A 24,056-nucleotide genomic window follows, 5' to 3' on the forward strand; every position below is an offset into this window, starting at 1 on the left:
TGGAGCCTCTTGTGAATTGGATGAAACTGCATTCAAAATGATCTGCCCTCAAAATGCATCACAGTGAACTGACTGAATCCACAAAGTAAGTTTGTAGCCCCTTATGATATGACAGGAAGGCACAAAAATGACATATTACAGTGAACCAATTGACCCCTTAAAGTTTTGTGGCCTCTAATTAAATGAAGGTAAGCAGAAAACTTCAGAGTATCTGTCTATGGGCCCCTTATGAATTGAAGGCACATAACAACAACAACAAAAAGTGAGCTGCATTCAGAGGATCTGGTCCATTCTGGGACGTTGTGGACGCCATCTGTGTGTTATTTTTCATCCCTGGCACTCCTGAGGCCTGGTCGGTCCCATTTGCAACGGCTGGCACATCAAGACAGACAGACTGCAAGGTCCCACAGCTCCCTGATCAATAAGTCAACTACGTTACATCTGTCACCCACGAAACCACCAGGGGTGGTCAGCCCCATCATCACAGAGAAGACGGGAATGACTTGCATGTTAGAGTTAGAGTGGGGGTACCCTGAAGGGGCATCATATAGAGAAAATGGCTTCGGTTTGACTGGAATTGTAATGGATTTAGGCTCCCTTCATCTCCACTGATGTCGGACCATACTCGAGGACCAGGGCTGGGAAACACTGTTCTACGCAAAAGTCTGCAAAGGAACAATTTGTCAGAATTGCATAACTACCTCACTCATATGTCTGTACATTACGGGCTACACTGACTTGAGGTACGATACGGTAAGAGAAAAACTACGCTCACATGTTAAAGGTCGAAGACCAAACATGAAGTATGGCGGTTGAAGACCATGACTTGGTGAACCCACAGTGAGAGAGACAGACTCACATGTGACGTGGAGGTACAGCACCACGCTCTCCGACCCCAGCCTGTTCTCTCCTGTAGCGGACACACGGTAGATCCCCACAGCTTTGTAGACGTGCTTGACCCCATCCTCTATGGAGCTCACGTTGGAGTAGGTCAGAGCGTGACCGTCCCCGAAGTCCACCATGATGCTCGTCCTGGCTCCGTCGCCCTATACAGGAGGTGACAGTCATCAGATTGAAGAAAGAAAACGGTATTCTTACAGTAGCTACTGTAGGTATGTTTGAAATAACATTTCCATGAACATGTCATTTGTTAACACTTTATATGAAGATGTAATGGCATAGTAATATAATAGAGAGTATTGTGTTGCTATTACAGAAGTGGAGAGTAGACATACATTTTACAATAATGAGTCAAAGTCAGCGCCCGGTCTGAATGAACAGGGAGCAAGTTACTGTATTGCTCCTTAGGGGGAAAAAAACGCTCACCTCTTCAAGAAACACCAGGAAGGTGACATTGGTGCCCAGCGTAGCTGTCAGCTTTCCTTCACTGGTGACAAGGTGCAGGCCTTTGGGGGCCTGCGTAGGACAGTGCTGCCTCCTGGCCGTGTACTCTGCTATGACTCCCGCTGTGCAGTTATTGGACACCACCTTCCTGTAGCTGAATGCACACAGGTCACAACCGCGGTTAGAAGCTTTGCTGATGGATACATGAGCATCGAGAAGGACGACCTTAGCAGGTTAGCAGGTTGGCTATTGAGAATACATTATCTTACAAAAATGTCCTGTCATTTAAAATACCCTTATTCCAAGTGTACCTTTGCAGTTAGTTTTAATTAAATAGTGAATGAGTGTACATACAGATGTAGGAACTTAATTTGAGCCAGAAAACAACCTTTTACTGCAGTGGGCTAAATCAGGGTCACACAGACAGTGTGATTCTTGGTAGTATTAAACAAATCTACTTTGAAAAAAAAGAGTAAACAACTCACACATATGGTTATGGGCTTAAAAAAAAGAAGACATGTACCATATCAGATATAGAGTTGAAATGTGTTTCAATTTTTAGTTTGCATCCCAAAATTACTCTTTATATACACATCACAGGAGACTGAACTATACCAAAACTGTTTGACATTGAAACACCGGATTTGAGATGTTTTTATGAAAAATATTAATAACATTCCACCAAAAACAGCTATTTTGGTAATTGATGGCAGGAAAGGGCTACTGAACATTTTTGTAAGGATTGCTACATTTTTTGTAAGGGAAAATTACACACTTCAGAAGCCTTTTTAAACCTCAAATACACTACAAATTTGACATTTCCTGCATTACAGGAAAGTTCTCCAGGGTGATCAAATTAAGATCCAACATCTGTAAGAGGCTAATGAGAGTCCTGAGGAACATCTGCTTACCCAGTGCTGTTGATGAAAGTAGTCCCTGTGGTACAGCTTCTCGACATGGACGATGGGAGGAACCAAAAGGCGGGGGTGCACTTGCCGTCACTCCGCCTCTCGTAGCCATAGTCACTGTAATGTTTGGATCATACCAAAATAAACAACAGTCGAGTGAAATGATACACAGTAAACTATTATAAGTGATTCAATTCCTGACTCATGCTGGTGACCCTGGAGTGAAAATAATTGAAAAATTTCACAGGCACTTATTGATTTTACAGAAATTCTGTAATAATATTATTGTATTTTTAGTTTTTCAAACCCAGCAAAAGTTGTTTATGCTACAATAATAGCATTAACACAGTCAAGTGAAATTCTACAAAGTTTGTTTTGATACATTTGATTTATGTGACAGAGGAATTGTCTTTGAGGGTTTGGGGTGGGACTCTGCACTGGGGCCTGAAAACACATCTGAAACAAACTAACTTGACAAAAACCCTATTTTATTTTTAAAAACATCTCTAGTTTATTTGTCCTAACATTAAAAGGCAACGTTGCCAGCACGCGCGTCCTCAAAATGATAGGAACAAAATTGGCCCAATTAGGCCGACATGCACAGAGATGCAGAAGTGTTGTGATAGTTAATGAACACTATTAAGCCTGATGATTAATTGTCTCTTACTAAAACTCATTCCAAGTTCACCGCCTCACTCAAGGGGCCCACGGATTTGGGAATTAACATAAGCAACATTAATAATACTGATAGATAATTAAAAGAAATGGATTGTGAAGTTTGTAGCAAATAATGCTTTGGAAATGCGTCGTTGATGAACAGAGTCACTGGCAAAAGCTGAAAACTACAAAAGCAGTGACAGAGTTGGTTTCTTAAACGTATGGTGACATTCAAGGAGAAACACACACACACACACACACACTCCCCCATCCCACTCCCTATCCCCCATGCAAACTTGGATCCTGTCAACCCTCCTCTCTCTCTCTCTCTGCGCTTTTTCCTTCATTCTTCGACACACACACAGCTTGGAGTGGTGCAGTTGACTGCATTCCACTTAGCTGGAGCAGCCTCCAAGAGAATCCAGAAGCTATGTTTCCTCTGCAATTCTAATCTGGAGTGAGCTTCACCATGACGGTGATCCCTTATCTTTTCCTCCTCCACTCCATATGCCAGTGGTATATTGATAGGGTGGCTTAGGCAGAAGTTGGAACGCTAGACGTGTTTGTGGTCGAGTAGTGTGTTGCAGTCTCTCCTCAAGTGCCATCAGCCAGTTCCGGTTAGTTGATCTATTGCAGTACAATTCCATTCAAGTAAACCGTTAACTTGTGTAATGTTTACTACGTGTATTGTGTGGCAGTTTACTTACATTGTATTTACACTGTACCTACGTCTGCGTAATTTAGGGGTACTTAATGTGAAGCGGGATCCATCTGTCTACTCACCACTCAAAGTCGGCCTCTGTGCAGTCGCAGGGAGCCGAGGTCATCGTGACCGAGTAGGTCTTACCCATAACGCACCTGGCTATGGGCTTCAACTTCCTGTAGATTCTTTTCACTCCCATGATGCACGGCTCGCCCTGTGGATATATTTTCAGAATTTAAAATTTATTTTGGAGAAAAGGGGTTGCTTTTGATACATTTCACCCCATCGCCATACATAATTTACTGCAGTGCGGTGAACCATGCCTGTATCATACTGTGGTTTTTCCTTTAGATGGGCTTATTTTGCATCGCTGCCCACTGAGGCTCATGTTGTGTGGTGTGCTAGCGGTAAGCGATGCTAAACTTAAAAACACTTCTCTCTCTCTCTCATGTATCCTGCACCCAAGCTGTTACAGCTCGCTTGACTTAGTTTCGGAAAAACATGTAGATTATTCATTTTGGTATGTAGGGCTGTGCTGGATGAATCAAAATGTTGTTTTTTTAAGGGTAAAACAGTAGTTCTGCCATTGTCTCTCGTAGAGTCAGGTGGTTTAACAGGAGGCTAGAGGAGTGTACCCTTCAGAAGCAGAGTTGGCGTCTCTCGCTCTCTCTCTCGTTTCAAATAGGGACACCTACGTAGATTACATACATATGAATTTGGACTATGACAGCAAATACACTGAATGTGGAGTCAGGTGGTTTAACAGGAGGCTAGAGGAGTGTACCCCTCAGAGGCAGAGTTAGTTCTCTCTCTCTCTCTCTCTCTCTCTCAACGTGATAACACAAATGGCCTGATTGTGGCTTTAAGACCCAATCTGCTATTTCAACACCTTACCCTGCCACAGACTGTTGCTTTAAAAAAAACACACACACACCCCACAGCCTTTCCTTTGGGCCAGTCCCCAATCGGTTCTTCAGTGTTTACCTCTATAATTGAATTGGACTGTTGTCCACTTCCATGGCTATATGTTTTGATCGTTAGGGCCAGCCCAATCATATAGATGTCTGACTCAATTACGGTAGCTCGGTCAGAATAAAGAAGCACTCTCCGTCTCATCCTTATGTTTGGCTCTGGGTCTGTCGAGGCTTGAGGTAGAGCATTCGCTCTGGCTCAAACCTACGCAGTGTTTTATAAAGAGAGTTGTAGAGACACACATACATCAGCAAGAATTAGAGGGACTATGCCTAAGTGCTTTTGGGCCTGAGGGAGAGGAACGCCCGGCAGCTGTCCAGCGCACACTCAAGAGCTCAACGCAAAGCAGAGGGTGGAGGTAAGGGAGTGATCAAGCAAGTACACTGCATGCCAAAACTGTTTTTCATTCTATCAAGGGTTTCGGGCTATCTAGACCTCTCTGTCAAGTAAATGATAAGAGATGGAGGTTTGTGGGAATGGCCCCAGAACACACATAGTAGTAGTAGGGGCAGCATGTAGCCTAGCAGTTAAGAGCGCTGAGCCAGTAACCGAGAGGTCGCTGGCTCGAATCCCCGAGACGCCTAGGTGAAAAATAATCTACCTGGATAAGAGTCTGCTAAGTGACACAAATTGTCATGTAGCAGGTTAAAGATGCATTGTGCAAAAATCGCTCCTCTGTTTCCTGGTTGCTAAAATTCAAATAGTTTGCCTAATTTCAGTTTGTGACAAGTATAGTGTAGAGAATCATTGTAATATCTAAACCACTGTGAAATGTATTTTCCGTAAACCAAAACTACGTTTGAAGCTGGTGTACAAAATTGTAAGTGAGACTCAAAAACAAAACTTATGAACAGGAAGCATAGAAGTAGGACACATAGAACAGATCTACCACTTCTTAGACTTGCTTTCAATGAGAATGACAGATCTAGAACTGAATGTGGGCAGGTCGCCCAAAAAGTTGCACATTGCAGCTCTAACTTGCTAACATTTTCCTGACGTTTTGAAGAAGTCAGACTAAGTTACACGTTTTATCCCCATCTTAAAAAGGTTGGGTGACACTTCAAATTAGAGAAAAGCGCAAGATATAAAGTGCTCACTACTTCTTGCAATGGAAGTTGTTTGGTCATAAAGCACAGAGTTGGGTTGTTAGTGTTCTACATGTCAGGAGCTATCCAGGGCTGAAATGACCAGGCTGAGGTCGGCCTGTGCAGACAGAGTTATGTAGGTGCCATTACCCGGTTGTGTAGGTGCCATGTCTGGTAATCCCCCTCTGTACATCTCCGGTTGAAGATGGACCTGAAGTCAATCTTGACTAGCTGCCACTCGGACCGGTGACTGACGTGGCCAAAGATCCTGCAAACAGCAAGGAACCTTACAGCTTGCAGCAGACAAGGCACACTGCTATCTGGTTGCCAGTTAGCAAAGCCACAGCAGCTGTGAACACTGATAGGTGCACTACACTGAAACACGGCAGTCTGGTTATAAGGACAGAAGGTGGCAGAGGGAAACACACTAGTCAAACTAAGGAGTGTCAGGTACGGCACCCATATTAGGAAGTCCCTCAGTTGTCAGACCGAGGCGTCAGTCAAGACAGGACACTTCTGAGCTGAAGAGAATATTCTTAGGAGTAGTTGGCTCGAGGAATGTAAATGTGTGGAGTCAACTTACTTTCTTTCTTTGACGAACAGGACAGTTGTTACGAAAAGCTTCAGAGAAGTGGCATTTGGCAACGAATGGAATGTGTCCTATGAAATCTAAATGAATCCCGTTACAAGACGAGGTATGCCTTACAGGGTGCGTATTTCCCCCAGATTCAACCAAAATGTAAACCGAAATTCAAGGTTATAACACCACAACATTCACAAGTCTCAGAAGACATTCCTTCTCTGGGTGGGAGTTTAACTGGAATTGACCTCCTCTCTCTGCTAACCAAACAACACGTTTATCAATCAATCCATCAACTAATGGACTGAGGCGCTGGTCCATAACTCTCACTAACTGTAAAATCATTATTAATTGATAAGAAAATGATAAATAATGAGGTGTCCATACGCAGAGATGCAGAACAGCTGTAGTAGGCTGTCAACAATCTCCTAACAGTATCATATCCCACAGTCCTGTCTGCCTCAGCTGGTTCAGAGAAGTGTATAGCACTCTGAGCCTACAGGGAGAAAGTCACTTATCCTATCTTTCCCTTCCATCTTCCCCACACTCTCTTTCCCTCCCTCCCATCATCTGCCTGTCTCTCCCCTCATCTCTCTCTCGCCCCACTTCGGGTTCTTCCCTCTCCCAGTCTCAGCAGCTGTGGCCTATCCTTCTGTTGCCGTGCCGACTACAAAGTCAACTGTCTGTCCGTCACTCAGTTACGGTGATGACAGGTGTACGAAAAAAAAAAAACTGCGGGAAGAACTTATGCAGCAGCCGTCAAAGTTTCACACCAAAAAAAGTGCAATGAGAGTCGTATCATCTCATGTCGTATAGCTAAGTGGGTCATTCTAGAAGGAAAGAAGTCATCGAAAAGACGGAAAACTTCCCGCGCCGTGTTTCTTAAAACTATTGAGTCAATGTTGCTCCATAATGCAGAAAGAAGTTGTAGAGTCGTACTTTCCTCGTCGGTCCTTCAGAGTCTATTTTTATTTCTGATGATGTTCCTCGTGTTCTTCAAAACGGAGTGCTCTGCTGTCGCCGGGCTCCCAACACCACTGATGTCTCTGATCACAATCCCGAGACAGATGGTTTTGATGTGAGCCTAAACCTTTGAGAGGGATCTATTCCCTTCAAGTTAGGGAAAATGGTCGGTCAGCTCTGCCGTTACTACCAGGGGTTTGGATACGAGCAAAAGTACCCCCCCCCCCCCTCGCACATAATGTTAACACATCAAACACGGTTCATTCGATCTCAATTCACTATGTTAACATATCAAACATACTGTTTTATCTGCAATCAGATGGTGTAGTGGCAGCGCGGCAGTCTATATGAACAACATACAGGACACTTCTGGGCCAACGTCTGAATCCCGCATCCACCCCACTTCGGCTCGGAGTTTCCCCTTGTCGGTCTCCCACTCATTCAACATTGGGTAAACAAAGTCGACTTACGTCATGATGAGAGTCTCCTCCCCCGGCTCCCCTAGCAACCCGTCCACAAACAGGGGCGACATGGTGAAACTGTATTTATTCCACTCTCTCCCCTCGTCGAAACTCATCCTGTGGGAGGAACCATAGAAAGAGAAATAGTATTTTGTAGTATTTATAGTATTTTGTTCTGTATCTCTATGGGAGAGACCATAGCAATAGAATGAGAACTCCATTAGTATATTTCACAGTATTATAGTATTTTGTTCTGTATCTCTATGGGAGAGACCATAGCAATAGAATGAGAACTCCATTAGTATATTTCACAGTATTATAGTATTTTGTTCTGTATCTCTATGGGAGAGACCATAGCAATAGAATGAGAACTCCATTAGTATATTTCACAGTATTATAGTATTTTGTTCTGTATCTCTATGGGAGAGACCATAGCAATAGAATGAGAACTCCATTAGTATATTTCACAGTATTATAGTATTTTGTTCTGTATCTCTATGGGAGAGACCATAGCAATAGAATGAGAACTCCATTAGTATATTTCACAGTATTATAGTATTTTGTTCTGTATCTCTATGGGAGAGACCATAGCAATAGAATGAGAACTCCATTAGTATATTTCACAGTATTATAGTATTTTGTTCTGTATCTCTATGGGAGAGACCATAGCAATAGAATGAGAACTCCATGAGTATATTTAACAGTATTATAGTATTTTCTGCTGTATCTTTCTGGTAGAAACCATAGCAATAGAATGAGAACTCCATTAGTATATTTAACAGTATTATAGTATTTTCTGCTGTATCTTTCTGGTAGAAACCATAGCAATAGAATGAGAACTCCATGAGTATATTTAACAGTATTATAGTATTTTCTGTTGTATCTTTCTGGTAGAAACCATAGCAATAGAATGAGAACTCCATGAGTATATTTAACAGTATTATAGTATTTTCTGCTGTATCTTTCTGGTAGAAACCATAGCAATAGAATGAGAACTCCATTAGTATATTTAACAGTATTATAGTATTTTCTGCTGTATCTTTCTGGTAGAAACCATAGCAATAGAATGAGAACTCCATGAGTATATTTAACAGTATTATAGTATTTTCTGCTGTATCTTTCTGGTAGAAACCATAGCAATACAATAACACATACCATAACTGATGGACAGATTTAGAACATATTACAGTGTATAATATTACAGTATTATATGCATCTCTATGGAAGAAAACACAAATCTTCTCCAGTGTCTCATCAAACTAATAAAAACTGAATTTAAATTATTCCACCATGACACAGGATATGAGCACTGCATTCTAAAGGCACTGAAAGGCGAGGCTTACATCACGTAACGAACAGGGAAAGGTGAAATTGAATGGCAATCGTCAAAGGAGGAGAATATCTCACAGCCTACTGGTTTGGAATTACACTAATAACTTCCTATGTTCTTAGACATACTCATTACACTATCAGGCTTGTGGGAACGTGAGGATTGAGTCTTCCTGAGAGAGGGAGAGGGAGAGAGAGGAAAAGAGAGAGAGGGGAAAAGAGATTGAAAGAGGAGAGAGGGAAACAGAAATGAAAGAGAGCAAGAGAGAGCGAGCGAGCTGATGCAAACCAGGCCAAATTCTATTTCTCTAATAGAGATTCACCATAGGTGTCGGATGGGGAGTGGAGTGTGTCTTATAGCCACCAGGGCCCCTCCTTGGTCCAGGTAGAGAACACTGTACTCCTCATCAAAGATCTGAAAGACAAAAGGTATAAAGTATAAACTCATTAAATTACTAGCGTTATTGATTACCAAGACATTTTTGTTTTAGTAGTGGACTTTAATGTTGATGAAAGAGCAACCTAATGAATGAAAGTACACACACATACGCATGCACACACATACACACACAAACCTGAAATGAGTTATGGCTCAAATCAGCATGATGATAATACATCAGACACCACTCCCCTTCTCACTCACTCTGCCTCCCTCCACCAACCCCTCTCGCTCTCTCACATTTACATTTACATTTAAGTCATTTGGCAGACGCTCTTATCCAGAGCGACTTACACATTCACCCCTCTCCCTCCCTTCACTCCTCTCTCCCTCTCAAGTCACCCCTCTCCCTCCCTCCCTCCCTCCCTCCTCACCCCTCCCTCCTTCCCTCTTCACCCCTCTCCCTCCCTCCCTCCTCACCCCTCTCCCTCCCTCCTCACCCCTCTCCCTCCCTCCCTCCATCTTCACCCCTCTCCCTACCTCCTTCCATCTTCACCCCTCTCCCTCTTCACCCCTCTCCCTCCCTCCCTCCATCTTCACCCATCTCCCCCCCTCCCTCCCTCTTCACCCCTCTCCCTCCCTCTTCACCCCTCTCCCTCCCTCCCTCTTCGCCCCTCTCCCTCCCTCTTCACCCCTATCCCTCCCTCCCTCTTCACCCCTCTCCCTCCCTCCCTCTTCGCCCCTCTCCACCCCTCTCCCTCCCTCTTCACCCCTCTCCCTCCCTCCCTCCATCTTCACCCATCTCCCCCCTCCCTCCCTCTTCACCCTTCTCCCTCCCTCTTCACCCCTCTCCCTCCCTCCCTCTTCACCCCTCTCCCTCCCTCCCTCTTCACCCCTCTCCCTCCCTCCCTCTTCGCCCCCCTCTCTCCCGCCATCTTCACCCCTCTCCCTCCCTCCCTCCCTCCCTCTTCACCCCTCTCCCTCCCTCCCTCCTCGCCCCTCTCCCTCCCTCCCTCTTTGCCCCTCTCCCTCCCTCCATCCCTCTTCGCCCCTCTCCCTCCCTCCCTCCCTCTTCGGCCTTCTCCCTCCCTCCCTCCCTCTTCGCCCCTCTCCCTCCCTCCCTCTTCGCCCCTCTCCCTCCCTCCCTCTTCGCCCCTCTCCCTCCATCCATCTTCACCCCTCCCCCTCACTCCCTCTTCGCCCTCTCCCATCTTCAGCCCTCTCCCTCCCTCCATCTTCACCCCTCTCCCTCCCTTCATCTTCACCCCTCTCCCTCCCTTCATCTTCACCCCTCTCCCTCCCTCCATCTTCACCCCTCTCACCCCCTCCATCTTCACCCCTCTCCCTCCCTCCATCTTCACCCCTCTCCCTCCATCCCTCCCTCACTCCTTCCATCGTCACCCCTCTCCCTCCCTCCATCGTCACCCCTCTCCCTCCCTCATCACCCCTCTCCCTCCCTCATCACCCCTCTCCATCCCTCCATCTTCACCCCTCTCCCTCTTCACCCCTCCCTCCCTCACCCTCCCTCCCTCTTCACCCCTCTCCCTCAATATATCTTCACCCCTCCCCCTCCATCCATCTTCACCCCTCTCCCTCCATCCCTCCTTCCATCTTCACCCCTCTCCTTCCCTCCCGCCCTCCTTCCATCTTCACCCCTCTCCCTCCTTCCATCTTCACCCCTCTTCATCCCTCCTTCCATCTTCACCCCTCTCCCTCCCTCCTTCCATCTTCAACATTCTCCCTCCCTCCCTCCTTCCATCTTCACCCCTCTCCCTCCCTCACTCCTTCCATCTTCACCCCTCTCCCTCCCTCCTTCCATCTTCACCCCTCTCCTTCCCTAACTCCCTCCTTCCATCTTCACCCCTCTCCCTCCCTCCATCTTCACCCCTCTCCCTCCCTCCTTCCATCTTCACCATTCTCCCTCCCTCCCTCCTTCCATCTTCACCCCTCTCCCTCCATCACTCCTTCCATCTTCACCCCTCTCCCTCCCTCCTTCCATCTTCACCCATCTCCACCCTCCCTCCCTCTTCACCCCTCTCCCTCCCTCTTCACCCTTCTCCCTCCCTCCCTCTTCACCCCTCTCCCTCCCTCCCTCTTCGCCCCTCTCTCTCCCGCCATCTTCACCCCTCTCCCTCCCTCCTTCCATCTTCACCATTCTCCCTCCCTCCCTCCTTCCATCTTCACCCCTCTCCCTCCATCACTCCTTCCATCTTCACCCCTCTCCCTCCCTCCTTCCATCTTCACCCATCTCCCCCCCTCCCTCCCTCTTCACCCTTCTCCCTCCCTCCCTCTTCACCCCTCTCCCTCCCTCTTCACCCCTCTCCCTCCCTCTTCACCCCTCTCCCTCCCTCCCTCCCTCCCCTCCCCTCCCCTCCCTCCCTCCCTCCTCGCCCCTCTCCCTCCCTCCATCCCTCTTTGCCCCTCTCCCTCCCTCCATCCCTCTTCGCCCCTCTCCCTCCCTCCCTCCCTCTTCGCCCCTCTCCCTCCCTCCCTCCCTCTTCTCCCCTCTCCCTCCCTCCCTCCCTCTTCGCCCCTCTCCCTCCATCCATCTTCACCCCTCCCCCTCCCTCCCTCTTCGCCCTCTCCCTCCCTCCTTCCATCTTCAGCCCTCTCCCTCCCTCCATCTTCACCCCTCTCTCTCCCTTCATCTTCACCCCTCTCCCTCCCTTCATCTTCACCCCTCTCCCTCCCTCCATCTTCACCCCTCTCACCCCCTCCATCTTCACCCCTCTCCCTCCCTTCATCTTCACCCCTCTCCTTCCATCTTCACCCCTCTCCCTCCCTCCATCGTCACCCCTCTCCCTCCCTCATCACCCCTCTCCCTCCCTCATCACCACTCTCCCTCCCTCATCACCCCTCTCCCTCCCTCATCACCCCTCTCCCTCCCTCCATCTTCACCCCTCTCCCTCTTCACCCCTCCCTCTTCACCCATCCCTCCCTCTTCACCCCTCCCCCTCCATCCATCTTCACCCCTCTCCCTCCCTCACTCCTTCCATCTTCACCCCTCTCCCTCCCTCACTCCTTCCATCTTCACCCCTCTCCCTCCCTCACTCCTTCCATCTTCACCCCTCTCCCTCCCTCACTCCTTCCATCCTCTCCCTCCCTCACTCCTTCCATCTTCACCCCTCTCCCTCCCTCACTCCTTCCATCTTCACCCCTCTCCCTCCTTCCATCTTCACCCCTCTCCCTCCTTCCATCTTCACCCCTCTCCCTCCTTCCATCTTCACCCCTCTCCCTCCCTCCATCTTCACCCCTCTCCCTCCCTCCATCTTCACCCCTCTCACTCCCTACCTCCCTCCCTGTCCTTCCCAATTCACCCCTCTCCCTCAATATATCTTCACCCCTCCCCCTCCATCCATCTTCACCCCTCTCCCTCCATCCCTCCTTCCATCGTCACCCCTCTCCTTCCCTCCCCCCCTCCATCTTCACCCCTCTCCCTCCATCTTAACCCCTCTCCCTCCCTCCCTCCATCTTCACCCCTCTCCCTCCCTCCTTCCATCTTCACCCCTCTCCCTCCCTCCCTACTTCCCTCCATCTTCACCCCTCTCCCTCCCTCCTTCCATCTTCACCCCTCTCCCTCCCTTCACCTTCACCCCTCTCCCTCCTTCCATCTTCACCCCTCTCCCTCCCTCCATCTTCACCCCTCTCCCTCCCTCCCTCCATCTTCACCCCTCTCCCTCCCTCCCTCCATCTTCACCCCTCTCCCCCCTCCAGCTTCACCCCTCTCCCTCCCTCCATCCATTTTCACCCCTCTCCCTCCCTCCTTCCATCTTCACCCCTCTTCCTCCCTCCTTCCATCTTCACCCCTCTCCCTCCTTCCATCCTCACCCCTCCCTTCATCCCTCCCTCCATCTTCACCCCTCTCCATCCCTCCCTCCCTCCTTCCATCTTCACCCCTCTCCCTCCCTCCATTTTCACCCCTCTCCCTCCCTCCCTACCTCTTCACCCCCTCTCCCTCCCTCCCTCCCTACATCTTCGCCCCTCTCCCTCCCTCCATCTTCACCCCTCTCCCTCCCTCCCTCTTCGCCCCTCTCCCTCCCTCCCTCTCCGCCCCCTCTCCCTCCCTCCCTCTTCACCCCTCTCCCTCCCTCTTCGCCACTCTCCCTCCCTCCCTCTTCCCCCTCTCCCTCCCTCCCTCTTCGCCCCTCTCCCTCCCTCCCTCTTCGCCCCTCTCCCTCCCTCTTCGCCACTCTCCCTCCCTCCCTCTTCGCCACTCTCCCTCCCTCCCTCCCTCTTCGCCCCTCTCTCCCTCCCTCCCTCTTCACCACACTTCCTCCCTCCCTCTTCCCCCTCCCTCCCTCCTTCCATCTTCACCCCTCTCCCTCTTCACCACTCCCTCTTCACCCCTCCCTCCCTCTTCACCCCTCTCCCTCAATATATCTTCACCCCTCCCCCTCCATCCATCTTCACCCCTCTCCCTCCCTCACTCCTTCCATCTTCACCCCTCTCCCTCCCTCACTCCTTCCATCTTCACCCTCTCCCTCCCTCACTCCTTCCATCTTCACCCCTCTCCCTCCCTCACTCCTTCCATCTTCACCCCTCTCCCTCCCTCACTCCTTCCATCTTCACCCCTCTCCCTCCCTCACTCCTTCCATCTTCACCCCTCTCCCTCCCTCACTCCTTCCATCTTCACCCCTCTCCCTCCTTCCATCTTCACCCCTCTCCCTCCTTCCATCTTCACCCCTCTCCCTCCTTCCATCTTCACCCCTCTCCCTCCTTCCATCTTCACCCCTCTCCCTCCTTCCATCTTCACCCCTCTCCCTCCTTCCATCTTCACCCCTCTCCCTCCCTCCATCTTCAACCCTCTCACTCCCTACCTCCCTCCCTGTCCTTCCCTCTTCACCCCTCTCCCTCAATATATCTTCACCCCTCCCCCTCCAACCATCTTCACCCCTCCCCCTCCTTCCCTCTTCACCCCTCTCCCTCAATATATCTTCACCCCTCTCCCTCAATATATCTTCACCCCTCTCACTCCCTACCTCCCTCCCTGTCCTTCCATCTTCACCCCTCTCCCTCCCTCACTCCTTCCATCTTCACCCCTCTCCCTCATCCCTCCTTCCATCGTCACCCCTCTCCTTCCCTCCCCCCCTCCATCTTCACCCCTCTCCCTCCATCTTCACCCCTCTCCCTCCCTCCCTCCATCTTCACCCCTCTCCCTCCCTCCCTCCATCTTCACCCCTCTCCCTCCCTCCCTACTTCCCTCCATCTTCACCCCTCTCCCTCCCTCCTTCCATCTTCACCCCTCTCCCTCCCTTCATCTTCACCCCTCTCCCTCCCTTCATCTTCACCCCTCTCCCTCCCTCCTTCCATCTTCACCCCTCTCCCTCCCTCCTTCCATCTTCACCCCTCTCCCTCCCTCCTTCCATCTTCACCCCTCTCCCTCGCTCCTTTCATCTTCACCCCTCTCCCTCCCTCCTTCCACCTTCACCCCTCTCCCTCGCTCCTTTCATCTTCACCCCTCTCCCTCCCTCACTCCTTCCATCTTCACCCCTCTCCCTCCCTCCCTCCATCTTCACCCCTCTCCCTCCCTCCCTACTTCCCTCCATCTTCACCCCTCTCCCTCCCTCCTTCCATCTTCACCCCTCTCCCTCCCTTCATCTTCACCCCTCTCCCTCCCTTCATCTTCACCCCTCTCCCTCCCTCCTTCCATCTTCACCCCTCTCCCTCCCTCCTTCCATCTTCACCCCTCTCCCTCCCTCCTTCCATCTTCACCCCTCTCCCTCCCTCCTTCCATCTTCACCCCTCTCCCTCCCTCCTTCCATTTTCACCCCTCTCCCTCGCTCCTTTCATCTTCACCCCTCTCCCTCCCTCCTTCCACCTTCACCCCTCTCCCCCTTCGCTCCTTTCATCTTCACCCCTCTCCCTCCCTCACTCCTTCCATCTTCACCCCTCTCCCTCCCTCCTTCCATCTTCACCCATCTCCCTCCCTCCCTCCCTACCTCTTCACCCCCTCCTCCCCTCCCTCCCTCCCTCCCTCCCTCTTCGCCACTCTCCCTCCCTCTTCGCGACTCTCCCTCCCTCCCTCTTCGCCACTCTCCCTCCCTCCCTCTTCACCACTCTTCCTCCCTCCCTCTTCGCCCCTCTCCCTCCCTCCTTCCATCTTCACCCCTCTCCCTCCCTCCTTCCATCTTCACCCTTCTCCCTCCCTCCTTCCATCTTCACCCCTCTCCCTCCCTCACTCCTTCCATCTTCACCCCTCTCCCTCCCTCACTCCTTCCATCTTCACCCCTCTCCCTCCCTCACTCCTTCCATCTTCACCCCTCTCCCTCCCTCACTCCTTCCATCTTCACCCCTCTCCCTCCTTCCATCTTCACCCCTCTCCCTCCTTCCATCTTCACCCCTCTCCCTCCTTCCATCTTCACCCCTCTCCCTCCTTCCATCTTCACCCCTCTCCCTCCCTCCATCTTCACCCCTCTCACTCCCTACCTCCCTCCCTGTCCTTCCCTCTTCACCCCTCTCCCTCAATATATCTTCACCCCTCCCCCTCCATCCATCTTCACCCCTCCCCCTCCATCCATCTTCACCCCTCTCCCTCAATATATCTTCACCCCTCTCACTCCCTACCTCCCTCCCTGTCCTTCCATCTTCACCCCTCTCCCTCCCTCCTCCTTCCATCTTCACCCCTCTCCCTCCCTCACTCCTTCCAACTTCACCCCTCTCCCTCCCTCACTCCTTCCATCTTCACCCCTCTCCCTCCGTCACTGCTTCCATCTTCACCCCTCTCCCTCCTTCCATCTTCACCCTTCTCCCTCCTTCCATCTTCACCCCTCTCCCTCCCTCCATCTTCACCCCTCTCCCTCCCTCCATCTTCACCCCTCTCACTCCCTACCTCCCTCCCTGTCCTTCCCTCTTCACCCCTCTCCCTCAATATATCTTCACCCCTCCCCCTCCATCCATCTTCACCCCTCTCCCTCCATCCCTCCTTCCATCGTCACCCCTCTCCTTCCCTCCCCCTCCATCTTCACCCCTCTCCCTCCATCTTCACCCCCTCTCCCTCCCTCCCTCCATCTTCACCCCTCTCCCTCCCTCCCTCCATCTTCACCCCTCTCCCTCCCTCCCTACTTCCCTCCATCTTCACCCCTCTCCCTCCCTCCTTCCATCTTCACCCCTCTCCCTCCCTTCATCTTCACCCCTCTCCCTCCCTTCATCTTCACCCCTCTCCCTCCCTCCTTCCATCTTCACCCCTCTCCCTCCCTCCTTCCATCTTCACCCCTCTCCCTCCCTCCTTCCATTTTCACCCCTCTCCCTCGCTCCTTTCATCTTCACCCCTCTCCCTCCCTCCTTCCACCTTCACCCCTCTCCCTCCCTCCTTTCATCTTCACCCCTCTCCCTCCTTCCATCTTCACCCCTCTCCCTCCTTCCATCTTCACCCCTCTCCCTCCCTCCATCTTCACCCCTCTCACTCCCTACCTCCCTCCCTGTCCTTCCCTCTTCACCCCTCTCCCTCAATATATCTTCACCCCTCCCCCTCCATCCATCTTCACCCCTCCCCCTCCTTCCCTCTTCACCCCTCTCCCTCAATATATCTTCACCCCTCTCACTCCCTACCTCCCTCCCTGTCCTTCCATCTTCACCCCTCTCCCTCCCTCACTCCTTCCATCTTCACCCCTCTCCCTCCCTCACTCCTTCCAACTTCACCCCTCTCCCTCCCTCACTCCTTCCATCTTCACCCCTCTCCCTCCGTCACTGCTTCCATCTTCACCCCTCTCCCTCCTTCCATCTTCACCCTTCTCCCTCCTTCCATCTTCACCCCTCTCCCTCCCTCCATCTTCACCCCTCTCCCTCCCTCCATCTTCACCCCTCTCACTCCCTCCCTCCCTCCCTGTCCTTCCCTCTTCACCCCTCTCCCTCAATATATCTTCACCCCTCCCCCTCCATCCATCTTCACCCCTCTCCCTCCATCCCTCCTTCCATCGTCACCCCTCTCCTTCCCTCCCCCCCTCCCTCCATCTTCACCCCTCTCCCTCCCTCCCTCCATCTTCACCCCTCTCCCTCCCTCCCTCCATCTTCACCCCTCTCCCTCCCTCCTTCCATCTTCACCCCTCTCCCTCCCTCCTTCCATCTTCACCCCTCTCGCTCCCTTCATCTTCACCCCTCTCGCTCCCTTCATCTTCACCCCTCTCCCTCCCTTCATCTTCACCCCTCTCCCTCCCTTCATCTTCACCCCTCTCCCTCCCTCCTTCCATTTTCACCCCTCTCCCTCGCTCCTTTCATCTTCACCCCTCTCCCTCCCTCCTTCCACCTTCACCCCTCTCCCTCGCTCCTTTCTTCTTCACCCCTCTCCCTCCCTCACTCCTTCCATCTTCACCCCTCTCCCTCCCTCCTTCCATCTTCACCCATCTCCCTCCCTCCCTACTTCCCTCCATCTTCACCCCTCTCCCTCCCTCCTTCCATCTTCACCCCTCTCCCTCCCTTCATCTTCACCCCTCTCCCTCCCTTCATCTTCATCTTCACCCCTCTCCCTCCCTCCTTCCATCTTCACCCCTCTCCCTCCCTCCTTCCATCTTCACCCCTCTCCCTCCCTCCTTCCATTTTCACCCCTCTCCCTCGCTCCTTTCATCTTCACCCCTCTCCCTCCCTCCTTCCACCTTCACCCCTCTCCCTCGCTCCTTTCATCTTCACCCCTCTCCCTCCCTCACTCCTTCCATCTTCACCCCTCTCCCTCCCTCCTTCCATCTTCACCCATCTCCCTCCCTCCCTCCCTACCTCTTCACCCCTCTCCCTCCCTCCTTCCATCTTCACACCTCTCCCTCCCTTCTTCCATCTTCACACCTCTCCCTCCCTCCTTCCATCTTCACCCCTCTTCATCCCTCCTTCCATCTTCACCCCTCTTCATCCCTCCTTCCATCTTCACCCCTCTCCCTCCCTCACTCCTTCCATCTTCACCCCTCTCCCTCCCTCCTTCCATCTTCACACATCTCCCTCCCTCCCTCCCTACCTCTTCACCCCCTCTCCCTCCCTCCCTCCCCTCTTCGCCACTCTCCCTCCCTCCCTCCCTCTTCGCCACTCTCCCTCCCTCTTCGCCACTCTCCCTCCCTCCCTCTTCGACACTCTTCCTCCCTCCTTCCATTTTCACCCCTCTCCCTCCCTCCTTCCATCTTCACCCCTCTCCCTCCCTCCTTCCATCTTCACCCCTCTCCCTCCCTCCTTCCATCTTCACCCCTCTCCCTCCCTCGCTCCCTCCATATTCACCCCTCTCCCTCCCTCGCTCCCTCCATATTCACCCCTCTCCCTCCCTCCTTCCATTTTCACCCCTCTACCTCCCTCCTTCCATCTTCACCCCTCTCCCTCCCTCCCTCCCTCCATCTTCACCCCTCTCCCCCCTTCAGCTTCACCCCTCTCCCTCCCTCCATCCATTTTCACCCCTCTCCCTCCCTCCTTCCATCTTCACCCCTCTCCCTCCCTCCTTCAAATTCACCCCTCTCCCTCCTTCCATCTTCACCCCTCTCCCTCCATCCCTCCTTCCATCTTCACCCCTCTCCTTTCCTCCCTCCCTCCTTCCATCTTCACCCCTCTCCCTCCCTCCATCTTCACCCCTCTCCCTCCCTCCATCTTCACCCCTCTCCCTCCCTCCCTCCATCTTCACCCCTCTCCCCCCCTCCAGCTTCACCCCTCTCCCTCCATCCATTTTCACCCCTCTCCCTCCCTCCTTCCATCTTCACCCCTCTTCCTCCCTCCTTCCATCTTCACCCCTCTCCCTCCTTCCATCTTCACCCCTCTCCCTCCTTCCATCTTCATCCCTCTCCCTCCATCCCTCCCTCCATCTTCACCCCTCTCCTTCCCTCCCTCCCTCCTTCCATCTTCACCCCTCTCCCTCCCTCCCTCCCTCTTCACCCCCTCTCCCTCCCTCCCTCCCTCCATCTTCGCCCCTCTCCCTCCCTCCATCTTCACCCCTCTCCCTCCCTCCCTCCCTCTTCGCCCCCTCCCTCCCTCCCTCTCCGCCCCCTCTCCCTCCCTCCCTCTTCACCCCTCTCCCTCTTCGCCACTCTCCCTCCCTCCCTCTTCGCCACTCTCCCTCCCTCCCTCTTCGCCCCTCTCCCTCCCTCTTCGCCACTCTCCCTCCCTCCCTCTTCGCCACTCTCCCTCCCTCCCTCCCTCTTCGCCCCTCTCTCCCTCCCTCCCTCTTCACCACACTTCCTCCCTCCCTCTTCGCCCCTCTCCCTCCCTCCTTCCATCTTCACCCCTCTCCCTCCCTCCTTCCATCTTCACCCCTCTCCCTCCCTCCTTCCATCTTCACCCCTCTCCCTCCCTCCCTCCCTCCCATCTTCACCCCTCTCCCTCTCTCCCTCCATCTTCACCCCTCTTCATCCCTCCTTCCATCTTCACCCCTCTCCCTCCCTCACTCCTTCCATCTTCACCCCTCTCCCTCCCTCCTTCCATCTTCACCCATCTCCCTCCCTCCCTACCTCTTCACCCCCTCTCCCCCTCTTCGCCACTCTCCCTCCCTCCCTCCCTCTTCCCCACTCTCCCTCCCTTCCTCTTCGCCCCTCTCTCCCTCCCTCCCTCTTCACCACTCTTCCTCCTTCCATCTTCGCCCCTCTCCCTCCCTCCTTCCATCTTCACCCCTCTCCCTCCCTCCTTCCATCTTCACCCCTCTCCCTCCCTCCTTCCATCTTCACCCCTCTCCCTCCCTCCTTCCATCTTCACCCCTCTCCCTCCCTCCCTCCCTCCCATCTTCACCCCTCTCCCTCCCTCCCTCCCTCCCCCTCCCTCCATATTCACCCCTCTCCCTCCCTCCTTCCATCTTCACCCCTCTCCCTCCCTCCCTCCATCTTCACCCCTCTCCCTCCCTCCCTCTTCGCCCCTCTCCCTCACTCCCTCCCTGCCCCCTCTCCCTCCCTCCCTCCCTCTTCACCCCTCTCCCTCCCTCTTCGCCACTCTCCCTCACTCTTCGCCACTCTCCCTCCCTCCCTCCCTCCCTCCCTCTTCGCCACTCTCCCTCCCTCCTTCCATCTTCACCCCTCTCCCTCCCTCCTTCCATCTTCACCCCTCTCCCTCCCTCCTTCCATCTTCAACCCTCTCCCTCCTTCCCTCCCATCGTCACCCCTCTCCCTCCCTCCATCGTCACCCCTCTCCCTCCCTCCATCGTCACCCCTCTCCCTCCCTCCCATCGTCACCCCTCTCCCTCCATCCATCTTCACCCCTCTCCTTCCCTCCCTCCTTCCATCTTCACCATTCTCCCTCCTTCCATCTTCACCATTCTCCCTCCCTCCCTCCTTCCATCTTCACCCCTCTCCCTCCCTCACTCCTTCCATCTTCACCCCTCTCCCTCCCTCCTTCCATCTTCAAACCCTCTCCTTCCCTCCCTCCCTCCTTCCATCTTCACCCCTCTCCCTCCTTCCATCTTCACCCATCGCCCTCCCTCTCTCCTTCCATCTTCACCCATCGCCCTCCCTCCCTCCTTCCATCTTCACCCCTCTCCCTCCTTCCATCTTCACCCCTCTCCCTCCCTCCATCTTCACCCCTCTCTCTCCCTCCTTCCATCTTCACCCCTCTCCCTCCCTCCCTCCCTCCATCTTCACCCCTCTCCCCCCTCCATCTTCACCCCTCTCCCCCCTCCATCTTCACCCCTCTCCCCCTCCATCTTCACCCCTCTCCCTCCCTCCATCTTCACCCCTCTCCCTCCCTCCCTCCATCTTCACCCCTCTCCCCCCACCATCTTCACCCCCCTCCCTCCCTCCTTCCATTTTCACCCCTCTCCCTCCCTCCTTCCATCTTCACCCCTCTCCCTCCCTCCTTCCATCTTCACCCCTCTCCCTCCCTCCTTCCATCTTCACCCCCCTCCATCTTCACCCCTCTTACTCCCTCCATCTTCACCCCTCTCCCTCCCTCCCTCCTTCCATCTTCACCCCTCTCCCTCCCTCCATCGTCACCCCTCTCCCTCCCTCTTCACACCTCTCCCTCTTCACCCCTCCCTCCCTCCCTCTTCGCCCCTCTCCCTCCCTCCCTCCTTCCATCTTCACCCCTCTCCCTCCCTCCATCTTCACCCCTCTCCCTCCCTCCCTCTTCACCCCTCTCCCTCCCTCCCTCTTCACCCCCTCTCTCCTCCCTCCTTCCATCTTCACCCCTCTCCCTCCCTCCCTCCCTCCATCTTCACCCCTCTCCCTCCCTCCTTCCATTTTCACCCCTCTCCCTCCCTCCTTCCATCTTCACCCCTCTCCCTCCCTCCCTCCATCTTCACCCCCGTCCCTCCCTCCTTCCATTTTCACCCTTCTCCCTCCCTCCTTCCATCTTCACCCCTCTCCCTCCCTCCTTCCATCTTCACCCCTCTCCCTCCCTCCTTCCATCTTCACCCCCTCCATCTTCACCCCCTCCCTCACTCCCTCCATCTTCACCCCCTCTCCCTCCCTCCCTCCCTCCTTCCATCTTCACCCCTCTCCCTCCCTCCATCGTCACCCCTCTCCCTCCCTCTTCACACCTCTCCCTCTTCACCCCTCCCTCCCTCCCTCTTCGCCCCCCACTCCCTCCCTCCCTCCCTCCTTCCATCTTCACCCCTCTCCCTCCCTCCATCTTCACCCCTCTCCCTCCCTCCATCTTCGCCCCTCTCCCTCCCTCTTCACCCCTCTCCCTCCCTCCTTCCATCTTCACCCCTCTCCCTCCCTCCTTCCATCTTCACCCCCTCCATCTTCACCCCTCTCACTCCCTCCATCTTCACCCCTCTCCCTCCCTCCCTCCCTCCCTCCCTCCTTCCATCGTCACCCCTCTCCCTCGCTCCCTCTTCACCCCTCTCCCTCGCTCCATCTTCACCCCTCTCCCTCCCTCCCTCCCTCCTTCCATCGTCACCCCTCTCCCTCCCTCCCTCCTTCCATCTTCACCCCTCTCCCTCGCTCCCTCTTCACCCCTCCCCTCCCTCCCTCTTCACCCCCTCTCCCTCTTCGCCCCTCTCCCTCCCTCCCTCCCTCTTCGCCACTCTCCCTCCCTCCCTCCCTCTTCGCCACTCTCCCTCCCTCTTCGCCACTCTCCCCCCTCCCTCTTCGCCACTCTCCCCCCCCCTCTTCGCCACTCTCCCTCCCTCCCTCTTCGCCACTCTCCCTCCCTCCCTCTTCGCCACTCTCACTCCCTCTTCGCCACTCTCCCTCCCTCCCTCTTCGCCACTCTCCCTCCCTCCCTCCCCCTCTTTGCCCCTCTCCCTCCCTCCCTCTCTCTTTGCCCCTCTCCCTCCCTCCCTCCCTCTTTGCCCCTCTCCCTCCCTCCCTCTTCACCCCCTCCCTCCCTCCATCTTCACCCCTCCATCTTCACCCCTCTCCCTCCATCTTCACCCCTCTCCCTCCATCCATCTTCACCCCTCTCCCTCCATCCATCTTCACCCCTCTCCCTCCTTCCATCTTCACCCATTGCCCTCCCTCTCTCCTTCCATCTTCACCCATCGCCTCCCTCCCGCCTTCCATCTTCACCCCTCTCCCTCCCTCCATCTTCACCCCTCTCTCTCCCCCTCCCTCCATCTTCACCCCTCTCCCTCTCACTCTCCTCATTCCCTACACCCCTCTCAATCCACCCTCTTCACCCCTCTCCCTCCACCCCTCTCCCTCTCCCTCCACCCTCTTTACCCCTCTCCCTCCACCGTCTTCACCTTCACCTCTCTCCCTCCACCCTCTCCCTCCACCCTCTTTACCCCTCTCCCTCCACCCTCTTCACCCCTCTCCCTCCACCCTCTCCCTCCACCCTCTTTACCCCTCTCCCACCCTCTTCACCCCTCTCCCTCCACCCTCTTCACACCTCTCCCTCCAACCTCTCCCTCCACCCTCCACCCTCTTCACCCCTCTCCCTCCACCCTCTCCCTCCACCCTCTTCACCCCTCTCCCTCCACACCCCTCTCCCTCCACCCTCTTCCTCCACCCCCTCTCCCTCCACCCCTCTCCCTCCACACCCCTCTCCCTCTTCACCCCTCCTCTCCCTCTTCACCCTCTTCACCCCTCTCCCTCCACCCTCTTCACCCCTCTCCCTCCACCCTCTTCACCCCTCTCCCTCCACCCTCGCCCTCCACCCTCTTCACCCCTCCCTCCACCCCTCTCCCTCCACCCTCTTCCTCCACCCTCTCTCTCCACCCTCTTCACCCCTTTCCCTCCACCCTCTTCACCCCTCTCCCTCCACCCTCTTCCTCCACCCTCTTTACGTCTCCCTCCACCCTCTTTACCCCTCTCCCTCCACCCTCTTTACCCCTCTCCCTCCACCCTCTTCACCCCTCTCCCTCCACCCTCTCCCTCCACCCTCTTCACCCCTCTCCCTCCACACCCCACTCCCTCCGCCCTCTTTACCCCTCTCCCTCTTCAACCCCTCCACCCTCTTCACCCCTCTCAATCCACCCTCTCCCTCCACTCTCTTCACCCCTCTCAATCCACCCTCCACCCTCTTCACCCCTCTCCCTCCACCCCTATCCCTCCATCCTATTCACCCCTCTCCCTCCACCCTCTTCACCCCTCTCCCTCCACACCCCTCTCCCTCCACACGCCTCTCCCTCCACCCTCTTCACCCCTCTCCTTCCACCCTCTCCCTCCACCCTCTTCACCCCTCTCCCTCCACCCTCTTCACCCCTCTCCCTCCACCCTCTTCACCCCTCTCCCTCCACCCTCTTCACCCCTCTCAATCCACCCTCTTCACCCCTCTCAATCCACCCTCTCCCTCCACCCTCTTCACCCCTCTCCTTCCACCCTCTCCCTCCACCCTCTTCACCCCTC

The 24,056-nt window shown here is 54.1% G+C and overlaps 1 protein-coding gene across 3 annotated transcripts in view; it reads right to left on the reverse strand.

The window, feature by feature from the left end:
- Positions 1-24,056, reverse strand: part of LOC135537188 (VPS10 domain-containing receptor SorCS1-like) — a 170,713-nt gene that overhangs the window by 17,595 nt on the left and 129,062 nt on the right. For all 3 annotated transcript variants that reach the window (XM_064963390.1, XM_064963396.1, XM_064963403.1), the window contains exons 13-19: positions 9,326-9,417; positions 7,683-7,790; positions 5,820-5,937; positions 3,693-3,826; positions 2,256-2,369; positions 1,327-1,498; positions 860-1,046 (exon numbers count right to left, since the gene is read on the reverse strand). In XM_064963390.1, the coding sequence (XP_064819462.1) occupies positions 860-1,046; positions 1,327-1,498; positions 2,256-2,369; positions 3,693-3,826; positions 5,820-5,937; positions 7,683-7,790; positions 9,326-9,417 (925 nt within the window). The remainder of the gene's footprint in view (positions 1-859; positions 1,047-1,326; positions 1,499-2,255; positions 2,370-3,692; positions 3,827-5,819; positions 5,938-7,682; positions 7,791-9,325; positions 9,418-24,056) is intronic.

Source organism: Oncorhynchus masou, chromosome 5, assembly GCF_036934945.1.
Source record: "Oncorhynchus masou masou isolate Uvic2021 chromosome 5, UVic_Omas_1.1, whole genome shotgun sequence".
Lineage (NCBI taxonomy): Eukaryota > Metazoa > Chordata > Actinopteri > Salmoniformes > Salmonidae > Oncorhynchus > Oncorhynchus masou.